The following is a 13,858-nucleotide window of genomic DNA, read 5'->3' as shown; positions in this document are numbered from 1 at the left end:
AATATAGATGATTCGTAATGTCCATAATAAGGTTCGCAATGTCCATGGTCCAAAGTATCCATAATTGGTTTAAATAGAGCCAAGTGATAGCGAAAATTTCCGAAAGACGTAAGGAGGAGTTAAGACATGGTTAAGGCGGAGTTAAGACATGGTTAAGGCGGGGCTATCTATGAATAAAATTAAATTCATCTCGTAAACATGTTCAACTGCGAATGAAAAGTTACCACCATACAATGTATTTTGTAGAACTACGAACTGAAATCTGTCTTCTAAACACCGCAATGTAAAACCCGGCATGTGACTTTCACAGAATGACGTGTGTTTAACATACACAACTTTATAAACACGACTAAATCGTCTGTTGAATAGATGCAACGAGAATAAAACTCCAATCGGTACAATGAAAAATGAAAATGTGCAGTGTAAAATGTAAACATACAACCGATGAGTTGGCGGTTGTAAAATGTAAATTGGTAAATCATCAATGATACAAACCTAAAATACACACATACACGTCTGGACTTTTGGCAACGAATAGCCTCCATACAAATGTGGCATACTGCACAATTGTAATGTGCAACTATCGGGGATCGAGCCGCCTCTCGCTCCGTGTTGGAACATTCTTCCGCGTTGCTATTAATCTAGATTAATATACATATGAAGGCACATTTTACCCCTCAACTTCAACGTGTACAATTAACACGTGGTATATTTAGCGTTAAAGCTTCGAGCTGAACCCTTTTCATTGTCAACGGTTTGTCCAAGCTCTCATTCTCTACCATTTTTCATCCTATCCTTACAAAACTTAGTAGAAGTGTGGTCATACTATCTCGAATTAAGTTCAAATATCGACAAGCCTGATCCCTTTCTGAATTTCAAAACCGAACGCATTATCTCTGAAGTTGTTCTAATTTATATGAGCTCCTTACCTCACGAGTTAACAATACTTTGGGCATAAAACAGTGTTATGTGTACATTTCATAAATAATAGAAAAATAGTTTAACTATTTTACTCTTTGATACCGAAATTGCAGAAAATAAATAAATTGAAGTATAAAAAACTGGTTTTAGTGGAGCAATAATAGATGCCTGAGCAATGTTTCATTGATATATCTAAATACATGTAGTAAATATTAATCAACAGCATTTGCATTAAGAAGAGAGTTTCTGTTATGTAATTAATCCCTTGTTGTTTAAAAGTATCCCAATATTTCCGTGCTGAGATTTTTTTTTAAATACTTACTCTAAGATGTGTTATCTATAAACAACAGTTAACCTGTTTGAATGTATTATATTGTTGTAAACTGTTTTATTTGCAATATCTTTATTAGATTTTCATAAAAAGTTGCATTTTGGGCTTAGTCCTTTCACTGCAATAACTGAACCTATGTTATGTTATGTTGTATTATTATGAATTAAAGCTGCACTCTCACAGATTAACCGTTTTTTATTTCTTTTTGTCTTGGAATGAGCCAGTTATGTGATGATTTATGGCTAAAAGCCTTACTAATGCTTTAATTAAAAAAAAATGTATTTTTTCAGCCGTTTTTCAAACAAAAGAGATCTGTTTTGAGTTATCTAATATGACTTGATTGAAGGCAGTGATGCCAAAATCAGCTGATTCTGCAATAGATAAAAAGTCAACCCAGTCAATTTTTGAGAGTGCAGCTTTTAGATCATTTTAAAAATGAAATGACATATCTCTGTTGTTTCTATTATGTTATGGCCACGAATTGCATAGTACTTTGGTACTAAACAAAACTATATAAAAAAATACTTTAATGAATACATATTGAACCATTTATCAGATACATCAAGTTTAAACTTTAAACATATAACCAGGTCATCTTGTATACAATTATACATTCACTATTATTAGCATGTTCTATTTGTAAAGGATAACGTCACTGTTACTATTTATACCGCTTGCAAGTCTATTCATGAAGTCGATACAGGCATGCTCAGTGGCAATAATTCGTTCATTGCGGTAGTATAAATACGGTTATAGCGCTTCAGTACGCTAAACCAATTCTTCCGAACACTAACGGATAACTATAAGAGCTTCAAAGAATATTACTTGAATAGTAGTTCCCCTTATATACAAAATAAGGTATGCTGATTTTAATTGTATTATTAAACAAGCATTGTATGTAAAGATTGTATTTGTTGTTTCTTCTGTAATATTTATAGATGTTTTAGATATTGCACACATGAAATGGACATGTATTTATACATATAATGTTCCTTTTTTGAAGGCTTGAACATGGCTCTACCAAACGGCAATATGGAGATTGTCTTTTCATTCGACACGACGGGAAGTATGTCCAGCTGCCTCGCAGAAGTACGGGGGCGTGTATCGGACATGGCACAAAGGCTTCAGGCTGACATCCCCGGTATAAAGATCGGCATCTTCGCGCACGGCGATTATTGCGACAAGCATAACTACATTACGAAACACGTTGATCTAACCACTGACATTGCAAAACTCATGGATTTCGTGCAAAACGTGAAACCCACGGGTGGTGGCGACAGCGATGAGTGCTACGAGCTTGTCCTTCACGAGGTTCGCACCAAATTGTCCTGGACGCCGGGCACACAGAGGGCACTCGTCATGATTGGCGACTGTAACCCCCACGAGCCAAACTATCCACAAAACAAGCTGAAACTGGACTGGAGGAAAGAGGCAGATGCTCTTGCTGGCATTGGCGTTCGCATTTACAGTGTCCAGTGCGCAAGCTACGGCGCTGACCATTTCTACGGGGATATTGCTAAGCGCACTGGAGGTCAGCATTTGAGGCTCAGCGACTTCAAGAATGTGTTCGACTTTTTGATGACCGTTTGCTATCGTGAGAAGAGTGACGATCTGTTCACTTCCTATGAGAAGGAGGTTCGCGCTCGATGCGGGAAAGTCAACAAAGACCTTGATAAGCTATTCGGTGACTTGAGGGACAAGGCCCCAATGGACACTGATTCAGCCATGTCATCGAAGTCTGGCAAGCCACTTTCTAAAGCCAAGAAAATTGTGACAGCAAAGGCTGTGATGGCAAAGAAAACCTCTGTTACAAAATTCAAGACCCCACCTAAGCGCCTAAGGAGACCCAAAAGTAGTGCCAATAAATTCGCTGATAAAAATCTCCCAAAGCTGCGACGTGAAAACGTTCCCGAAAACAATTTCCTGATGAGGCAACTAAATTGGAGTCCCTGGAAATTGGCAATGTCTACAAACAAGATCGACGGAGAAGCCTGCGTTTCAAGAAAAGCTGGTGGTTTCCGAGTTAAAGAAATGTTTAGCGGCAAAACCAAAGTCCCTGCTATCTATGAGGTTGCTATTCAGCCAAAGTACCGCTGCAGGAAGTATGTGGTATTCAGAAAAATGTGTCGCCGAGGATTTCGTATGGAAAAAAGATGGGAGCGAAACATCTTTTCCGGACGCAACATTCAACAGCAACTGTCTAAGTGTCTGCAGAACAATTGTAAAGTCTTCATGAGAAGACTGCTTCTTGAAAATGACAAGGTCACGACAGCGGTGAGAAGACACGTTACCAGATACGACTACGCCTGGAAGAATGGACGGTCGAGTACCACTGAGCAACGGGAAGTCACAAGGGCAGGGGTGAAGATTTCCGTTTAAATAAACATTTACGAACATTAAACATAAGCTTTTATCAAGTTGTAAAAACGGGTGTTTCTGATGTGAATACCATTTGTTTTTCGTATATTAGGTAGTCTGGTTCCCTGCTTACTGATATTCCATACAGTACCGAAAACGATAGTGTTAGAGGAAGGAACTCCAGACTATATATGATGTAGCCTGGGTTACCTGCCCTTACCATTTCATTATCTCTTATTGTGCAGAGTACTCTGGGAACCAGACAATATATGATGTTGCATTTGTTTGTAGTAACTTAATATAACTGGTTCATTGGCTTATGTGATAAGTTGAGACAGCGCAATATTGTGTAAATAACTGTATATAAAGTGTAGCATTTAATATGTTTAAATTATTCGTAACTTTCATTTGTACATAACTAACTATACATATACCTCACGTTGTAATTATTTGTTGAAAAAATGTTTTGTAACGTGAAATAAATATAAAAGATGGAGATCTGGTTACATATACCCCCACCCCAACATACACGGACAGTTAAAGGCGCGAACGCATACATATAAAATTAGCAAATAACGTTTTGTATTACTAGTATTATTTTTTTGTGTCACATAAATGTGTACACAGTCATATACACGTGTATGGGTAACAGAGTTGGAGATCCAAATAAGTGCATGTTTAGATATAGATGTGTAAAGATCGCTTTAAAGATGTATTATTAAAGGGTTTACAAAACACGAAATTTGGTGATGTCATTAAAAATACCTAGCAAATACACTGCAAAAAAGATCATAGCATGCTCAACGACACCGGTAATATAAACACGAGGCTGACAATATAAATCAAATATTCATAGTTTAGGCATCATTTTCAGCCCTTTCTTCGTGAAAAATATACATCAACTGCAAACTCCAAAGAATGATGTCTGGGCAAATGTTTCCAATAAGCACACGTGCACAAACAGATTGTAAGACAATACGTAATTTTACATTGTTTTGTAAACAATGAAAAACAAGGCGTCTTCATGTACAATCATATTCAATAGTGATTATTTTGCGTGCGTTTTCAATTATTACATTATAATTATCTATGTTTACAGACATGTCAACAATTCTCCGTTCAATGTTTTCAAGGTATGTAAAAAACAATGCCACATTAAGGGACCATCACAGGGTCGTATCCATGAATTGACGTTAGAGGGGGTGTAACGTAGCGGCGCAACCATTTTCCGTGCGCCCCTTCCCTATAAAAGGAATTTATCTGGTTTTAAACATTTTGCAGATGGTTTGAGGGGAACTCCACCAAGAAATTTTTAACAATTCAAGTCCGAAATGGTTAATTATTAGCGTATTTTATCAATTTTTGTCTCCGATATCGACATAAAAAGTAAATTTGGAGGATTTAAAGGGCGGGTTTTTTGTTGTTTCAACAGTTTCATATTCGTAAATATAGCACATGTTTGTATGTGATTACGCAATTATACACAACACAACCCTTGCAACCCTTAAAGTAGTATATAGTGTTGAGCTATATTCCAAAAAGTATCATATTTTTAAACCTTATATGTTGCTTAAAGTGACACTCTTATTCACAATCAATACATACACAAGTATAACAAACATAAATGTTGAGTTTGTTCTGCCTTAGTCATTCTAAAATGCCGTCCAGGCTCTTTTTTTAATGATGGTTAGCCTGGCTAACCATCATTAAAAAAAAGCCTGGACGGCATTTTAGAGTGACTAGTTCTGCCTAACCTTGGTCAATATATAAATGTTGACTGACAAATCTTGTACAACTTACTAAATAATGCATTTATGGAAAATATTTATTACTGATAACAAGATTGTAACAGTGTTTGTTATAGCTGAAAACCAAGAAATATTAAATGATTGGTGAATGCTGAAAGATGTTATTTAGTCGATGCACGATGTAGATGTAAGAGTTTAACGTAACCGTTTTCATAGGGTTCAAAATAGAACCGGAAGTTCAGGTCGAGGACAAAATGGCGACCTTGCAAACATTTTTCCGGCAGGGCATCAGACTTTTGCCGCAAACGGGGCGATGTAGGTGCCAAATTTTTGCAAGTCGACCAATTTCAACATCTGACAGGAGCAAAGAGCTGGGTGTAGTCACCGGAAATGAGCCTATGATTGACAAAGCTGACGAATTGAAACGTTTAGAAGAACATTTTGCTGACGCTGATCCAACAAAATTAAAGGTTTGGTATTTTTACGGATTTATAGTAATGTAGCGACTAACATTCAGTCAGTCATGGTTCTGAAAATGAATAAAAAAATAGTGGCCAAGTATAAATATTTATATGGGCCCGGCATTAAAATGCAGATGCGCTGCAGGGTTCCCCATTAGTCCAAATAGTTGTACGTTGACGGATTTTTTTTAGATTTTTGATATGGCAAATCCTTCACGTACAAATTGTTTAGTATCAAAAGTGGGTAGTTGTTCTGATCAGGATTCCGGGTTAAAGCATATAGCGTCTATAAAATATAATAAAAACAAGAAATATTACCAGATAATGTTATTATGCCCCCTTTTGAAAAAAGAGGGGTATATTGTTTTGCACATGTCGGTCGGTCGGTCTGTCTGTCTGTCGGTCGGTCGGTCGGTCGGTCGGTAGGAATACCAAATGGTTTCCGATCAATAACTTGAGAACGCTTTGACCGAGGGACCTCATACTTGGTATGTGTATTGGTCATCACCAGCAGATGAACCCTATTGATTTTGAGGTCAGTGGGTCAAAGGTCAAGGTCAGTGTGACCTTTACATGAAAAACGGTTTCCGATCAATAACTTGAGAACGCTTTGACCCAGGAACCTCATACTTGGTATGTGTATTGGTCATCACCAGCAGATGAACCCTATTGATTTTGAGGTCAGTGGGTCAAAGGTCAAGGTCAGTGTGACCTTTACATGAAAAACGGTTTCCGATCAATAACTTGAGAACGCTTTGACCCAGGAACCTCATACTTGGTAGGTGTATTGGTCATGACCAGCAGATGAACCCTATTGATTTTGAGGTCAGTGGGTCAAAGGTCAAGGTCAGTGTGACCTTAACATGAAAAACGGTTTCCGATCAATAACTTGTTTTATATTAGTTCCGTACACAAAAAATAAATATCCAACTTATAATTATGAGTTTGACGGCTTTTCTTCATTTCATTCTGTCAAAACATAACGATATATACATGAAGGGCACCTGCAAGGCTTCTGGGCACAGTTTTAAATCGCTCCGAACATTTCGGCCATGGCCGAGTTGTTACGATTGTATAACGAGGTCTATCTCGAAGCTTTGTCGGAGGAGGCCGAGTTATTACGATTGTATCGAGTTGTTCCCCTTCGCATAATTGTTGTCTGTGTCAGTCAACTTTCGTTTTATTGGAAAGGTAAACAACATGTTTTAATGCATTAAATGCTTGTTTAGTGCAAAATAACATTTCACTTACATGGTAAAATATGAATATAACTCTTTATGATCAATTTCAACCATAAAATACTTCACTTTAAACAATTTCAATATTTTTAAAACACCCCCGTTTTTTGCACATTCCCCTTTAGATGTTAGGGATTGGAAGAATCCAGTATAACATGTCTATAACATGTCTATTATTTTAGACTAGGTTCCCCATTAGTCTAAAATAATAGTCCACCTAAATGGCCATCAACGAGTCTTTTGACGATTTTTTTACTATGGCAGACTCGTGACATCTACCATCCCAGCAAAAAGGAGCAAGCGGTCCTTGCGTAGAGAATCCTCGCGGCCACAATTTTTAAATTATCTCTGTTATAAATTCAAATGTCTACGAAAATATCATTGCCTGCTATTAAACACATATTTATTTATGTCATTATGCCAAAAAAAACATGTTCAGATACCATTATGCACTTACATGCATCGATTGTAATCTAGGACAAATCTGACAGGTTGTGTACATGCATGAAATGGGATAAAGGATTCGGAATATTTTGGTTATTGAAGGGACTGTGTCACAGAATGGCAGGGATTTTTTTTCTGTATTGAATTTCAGATATCATTGTAAAAAAAAAGTACCAAAATTGTGTCGGAGACCGGGTTCGAACCCGTGTCGCCAAAATTGTAGTCCAGCATCTTACTCACTGCGCTACAAAGGCTTATTCCAATCAGGTGACATAATTAAGCTAAACACCTACCTCAGTAATATCAGAAATGGATAACACGTTATGTGAAACATATCGGATTATTAATATGATTATGTGCAAATACGCAGTAAAAACTAATGACTTCAAAGAGAATATGCATGTTCTCTTTAAGATGGTGAGTAGTTATGTCAATTTGTAATTAATTAATTTATTAATAATAATAATAATAATAATGATAATAATAATAATAATGATAATAATAATAATAATAATAATAATAATAATAATAATAATAATACTAAGAATAATTATTATAATATTGTACATATGAATTTGTAATGATAACCTGCTGGTCTATGAGCAATGGCGGGATAATGTAGAACATAGATTTTCCATATCCAGTTGGCAGCAAAGCAGTCACATCTCTGTTTTCAAACAATGCTTAAATAATATTTACTTGCTCGTCTTTAAGTTCAAAGTTAAACTTTTCCTTTACGGAATTGTACAATATTTTAACAGTATCAGCCATCGCAGTGATAATGAAATAAAATAAGTTGAAAAATGAAATGATCAAAGCGGGAGCCGCGAACAGTTTCCATGGCAAATGGCCGAGTGGTTCCAAGTGCTCAAAGAAGCAGCCGCCAAAAAATGAACACTGGAGAGTATTCGCGTCACATGCCAAAATTGTTTGATGCTGATACCTGCACCGTTTGTTTTCATCTTGGTGATCACATTGAACGTTATTTTTTTTTTTCATGTTCCTGTAAGATATGTGATATGCATTATTTTTTTGCATGTACGTTTTTATAACTATTAAAACATCTGTCAAGTTATTCTTATGGTTGGAGTTTATATATGGACTCGTTAAAAAGAAAGAGTTCAGATAGCATGCAAAGTTTTCTTGTACATCGTTATATTGTCGATGCTACTGCAGCTGCTGCTACATGATGATGATTAAGATGATGATGATGATGATGATGATTACATGATGATGATTATGACCATGATGATGATGATTACATGATGATCATGATTATGAGGATGATGATGGCTTTACTGTGAGAATAATATTTATTATTTATCCTTTGAAATTAATTTAATTTTCTGTTTAACATTATACAACGGACAAATTAGGTATCACCCTTATTTTGAACACAGGTTGTGTTGCTCTGCTAAATACATAGAAAAGCGAGGATAACTGTGAGTGCGGGTTTGAAGGTTAACTATCATTGACGGATGGGTACAAATTTATTTGATAAAAATCAACATGTATACAAAATGGTGGGCTGCAACGATCATTTCTTGACCCAGAGTATATTTTTGCGAATATAACGACTCTGACGACAAATTTAATCCAGTTAAGATCACTGTCAGGTACATTTGTAACAATTATATCATTATTATTCAACATCGATGCATAATATTACTATATATTCTTTTGCCCGGTGTTAAATGGTAGAGAGTTGTAGCGTTACAGGGATACACATGAAATGTAAAAATAATAAAAAAGTATCCCTGATAGCTCATTATAGTAGCTATCTAAAATAATAGACATCTTATACGGGATTCTTCCAATCCCTAACAACGTCTAAACGGGGTTGTGCATAAACAGGGGGAGGGGGGATGAAAAATATTGAAATTGTATTTAGAGAAGTATTTTTCGTTTGAAATAGATAAATGTTTTTAAACATTATTTTATCATTTAAGTGCATATATATTTTGCTCCAAACAAGAATTAAAGACATTGCCGATCGTAACAAATCAACCTTCTTCGGCAAGTGTCGAGATAGACCTACTAAATACAATCGTAACAACTCGGCCATGGCCGAAGTGTTCCGAATGTTGTTAAACTGTGAACCACAGCCTTGCAGGTGCCCTTCATGTATATATTATAATGTTTTGACTGTACGAGATAAAGAAAAACACCTCAACCACATAACAATTTGTTGGATATTTATTGTTGATTGATTATATGAATTCAAACTACTTTAAGAAAACACATACACAAAATTCATTTAAATTTAATGCTACAGGTATGTTGATTTCAAACTCAATGTTCATTGAAAGCTGAAAAGTTGAAAGTGTGTCATTTATTTTTGCAGAACTGGCAGTCCTATGGTTGGTCTGATTATGACCGGGAGGCAGACAGTTTTCATCAGGCTTGCTCCATGCTGGGATTGATCACAATTGGACTCGTTCCTGGTATTTTCCTTATGATGTATTCACCAGATTTTAGGTAAGATAAATTTCTATCATAATATTATTTTTTTTAGAAATTCAATTATTTGGGAATACTTTCTAGGGTTGGTATAAGCAGTGTTGTAGCTTAAAATGACTTAATGAAAAACAAGAAACATAGCTTCTGGAGTTTTATGTCAGTTGATTTTCAACCGAAGATGTGATAGATTTATGAACATAAGGCCACACAAAATTAATATTTTGTTCCTTGGACTTTTGCCTTTTTTCCTTCTTATTATCAGGTCAAACTCACCATGTCTATCTCTGAAATATCGCTTTTCCAGTTGTGTCAAACTTTATTCCTGGTCCTCAATTTAATTCTTCTGTTTCTAAATAATAACAATTCCGCTAACGTCAATTTTTCTATCTCAAATTTTCGCTATATATATATATTGAAGTCAAATTTCAGTCCCTGTGGTCAAATTTCACACATTTTCAGTGTTCTTTATGTGGAACTAACTGCATATCAAGCTGAAGGTGCAAATGTTTCATGACAGTTTGCGGCATGTCACATGTAAATAAGTGTGCCTGTCAAAATAACCAAACTGTTTTAATTGTAATAATAATTATACTCTAAAAATAGTTCAACTAAAAAAGCTTTGACAAGCTGCAACAGGTGCTTTTATAGTCATGACAAACATTTCAAAGTCCAATGAAAATTGTTGAGAGAACTGTTGCCTAATGATTTTTTTTTTTAAGTTAAGTTTTCAATTCAGTGAGGAAACAAAATTTCACCTCAGAAAATTACAAAACATGTTTACCAGAAGCTGCCATTTTTTTTTTATAATTTATTGACACCAATGCTAAACCGGTTGATATGTAGTATAAAACTCCACACATCGGTTACTTCCCTTTACAGAGTACTATAGAACTGTGTAGGAAAAGTATAATTAATTATATTTCAGCTTTCAAAAATGGTCCATTGAGCTCATTAACTATAATAGAAGCCTTAGTTCAATCATCACCAATTTGGTCAGAATGTGTATTGGCATAATATCTTTGACAAGTATTTTTTAACCAGCTATTGCGCTTGAATCATTTGAGAGTTATTACCCTTTAGTGATATTAATTATTGCCCGGTTATTATAGAAATTACCTCAATTTGGTCTTGTCTAATCAATAACTTTAGAAGCCTTTTTCAAATCATTACCCAATTTGATCAGAATGTGTATGCAGGAAAATGTATGAGATAGGTTTATTAACCAGCCATATAACTAGAGTCATTCAAGAGAAATCACTCTTTTAATTGTATAAATTATCTAAAATTAGCCTTGTCTGACCAATAACTTCAGAAGCCACTCAAGTCAATCCAGAGTTATGAACCTTGAATTGTCAAAAACTGTCTTTACAGTGTCCACTCTCTTTTACCTACAACCACTTATCACCAAACTTGGTGTCCTATAATTGGGACGGGTGCATATTGTAACAGTTGGCACACATTTAAAAGTGCAACTGACACGAGTTGACATCCACTCTATCATGCAATGACTTATCATCTTTGTGTTAATACTTTGCTCTTTATAAATGTATGTTAGCGATCAATAATTCCAAACTGCATGGGAAGGTTATCATAAAAATATTTCACATATTAATTACTACCGTATTTATCCAACGAGGCCTTTCTAGGGCATTCTCACATTCCTGCGGCAGTACTTGCTTTTTATGAAACGGACCAGCTAAACATATTGCCTACTTTTCAGGCTACGAGACTGGGCGACACGTGAGGCGTATTTAGACATTGAACGACGAGAGAAACAGGGACTGCCGGCTATTGATCCTTATTGTGTGTCCCCTGAAACCGTACAACTGCCCTCAGAGGAAGAAATTGGCAACACTGAAATCATTATATAAAGTTTGCTTCTAGTGTTTTGAGTGTAGGAATGGCAAAAATGTTTCAGAGCATTTTAAATTATTTATGAATGACAATGAAGTATGGTGGTAGATTTTGGAAATGAAGGCAGAATACTATACAGCTTGTTGACATTTGAAAAAAAAATAAGAAAAGAAGATGTATTGATTGTCAATTCAAACGAAAATGGGTGACAGATATGGGCTACATTGTGTGTTGATGCATTTTGTTTAATAAAAATACAATACAATACAATACAATGTTTTGTATATACCATTATAATATTATATATATATAGATGAACCATATTGATTTTAGGGGTCATCGGGTCAAAGGTCAGGGTCACAGTGACCTTTGACGGAAAAATGTTGTCCACGGTTGTCTGAGTGATGACTCAACAATGCCTGGACCTTCGGTCATCAAACTTGACATGGAGGCTGGTCCTGACCAGTTGATGACCGCTATTGATTAAGAGGTCATTGGGTTAAAGGTCAAGGTCAGAGAGACCTTAAATGATAAAAGGTTGTCAGAGTAATAATTCAACAATGCCTGCACCCATGACCCTTAGACATGACTTGGATGGCCAGTAGATGACCCCTATTGATTTTAGGGGTTAAAGGTCAAGGTCACAGTCACCTTGAATGCAATTCCTGGTCCTATGGTCATCAAACTTGACATGAAGGTTGGGTCTGACCAGTAAATGACCCCTTTTGATTTAAGGGGTCATCGGTGTGAAGGTCAAGGTCACAGTGACCTTGAATGCAATAAAAGATGTCCTAGTGAAAACTCGTCAATGCTTGCACCCATCCTCAAACTTGACTTGGAGGTTGGGCCTGACCAGTAGATGACCCCTATTGATTTAAGGGGTCATTGAGTCAAAGCTCAAGGTCACAGTGACATTGAAGGCTAAAAGCTAGTCTGTGTGATAACTCGACAATGCCATCACTCATGGATCTCAAACTTGACATTTAGGTTGAGGGTAACCAGTAGATGACCCCTATGGATTTTGAGTCCATAGAGTAAAAGGTCAAGGTCACAACTCATATAGGTCATTAAAATCTACGTCATATTTATTCATTCCCTGCTGCTAAGAGGAAACATGTATCTGTAAATATCAGTCATCATCTGAACATGATTAAAAACTGTACCTACTATCCTCACAATAAGAATGGTCATAATCTTAAGACTGCCTCAAAGGCATCCTATGTCAATGGTAAATCAGCTGTCATTTCAGTCCATGCATATTGCATTCAATTGTCCAAATATTCCTGACAACATGGTGCTTGGGTGGTGGGGGCATAATGTTTGACAAATATCTCTTGTTTACATGTTTCCTTTGATTCTTGCTCACCTGGATCATGCAGACGCAAATCAAGAATAAATAAAACCAGATAATGTAAATATAAGGATGATTCTTTTTTTTTTCCGTGCGTTCAAGAAGTACTAGTGCACTTATTGTATTTGCACAAACGTGGCAGAGCGTTCATGCTTCGTGAACTTACCAAAATAAGAATCAAACCTGAAATGACTGCCATTTGAAAAGAATGAAAAGAAATAAAGTGAGAGAATTCGGGTTCATCCTCAAATCTTCTCAAAAGATGTCAACATATTCTTCTAATTATTGTTTGACACAGTTTTCTGTTATCAATAGCAAATTGATTCATGATAAAATCATAAAGAAATGTTAACAGGCTTTGGTTCAATAACAGAGATTCATTAAAAAGAAATTTTATTAACATGCACTGGTAGATATTAATTTCTTCTTTTTCTTCGACTTGATGTTTTGAACATCAGGTACGCATCTTCGCACTTTGAACAATATTTATTTTAGGTCATAAGTTGAGACTTAGTCAAACAAATGTTAAATGTTGTGTGTTTGTTTGTACATGAGTTAATTAGCAAGTTAATATCAATATAATCACTCTAGTCTTATTAGTTGCAATCACACTCAGACTGGGGTCCACACTATCACCTGCTGAACACTGCCTTCAAGGACTGGGCCCCACAATATCCCCTGCTGAACACTGC

The 13,858-nt window shown here is 35.9% G+C and overlaps 2 protein-coding genes across 2 annotated transcripts; both read left to right on the top strand.

Moving 5' to 3' along the window:
* Window positions 1–1,984: 1,984 nt before the first annotated feature.
* On the top strand, window positions 1,985–4,106 carry LOC128217917 (uncharacterized). Its single transcript, XM_052925373.1, has 2 exons — window positions 1,985–2,110; window positions 2,256–4,106. Exon 2 carries the CDS (start codon window positions 2,264–2,266, stop codon window positions 3,629–3,631), a length of 1,368 nt encoding a protein of 455 aa, XP_052781333.1. The 5' UTR covers window positions 1,985–2,110; window positions 2,256–2,263; the 3' UTR covers window positions 3,632–4,106.
* Window positions 4,107–5,589: 1,483 nt separating this feature from the next.
* On the top strand, window positions 5,590–12,090 carry LOC128216798 (NADH dehydrogenase [ubiquinone] 1 beta subcomplex subunit 11, mitochondrial-like). The gene is made up of 3 exons (XM_052923463.1): window positions 5,590–5,828; window positions 9,846–9,979; window positions 11,682–12,090. The coding sequence occupies exons 1-3, from the start codon at window positions 5,613–5,615 to the stop codon at window positions 11,830–11,832; spliced, it is 501 nt and encodes a 166-aa protein (XP_052779423.1). The 5' UTR covers window positions 5,590–5,612; the 3' UTR covers window positions 11,833–12,090.
* Window positions 12,091–13,858: the final 1,768 nt, after the last annotated feature.

Source organism: Mya arenaria, chromosome 14 (genome assembly GCF_026914265.1).
Source record: "Mya arenaria isolate MELC-2E11 chromosome 14, ASM2691426v1".
Classification (NCBI taxonomy): Eukaryota; Metazoa; Mollusca; class Bivalvia; order Myida; family Myidae; genus Mya; species Mya arenaria.
This window is presented reverse-complemented; position numbering and strand designations above follow the sequence as displayed.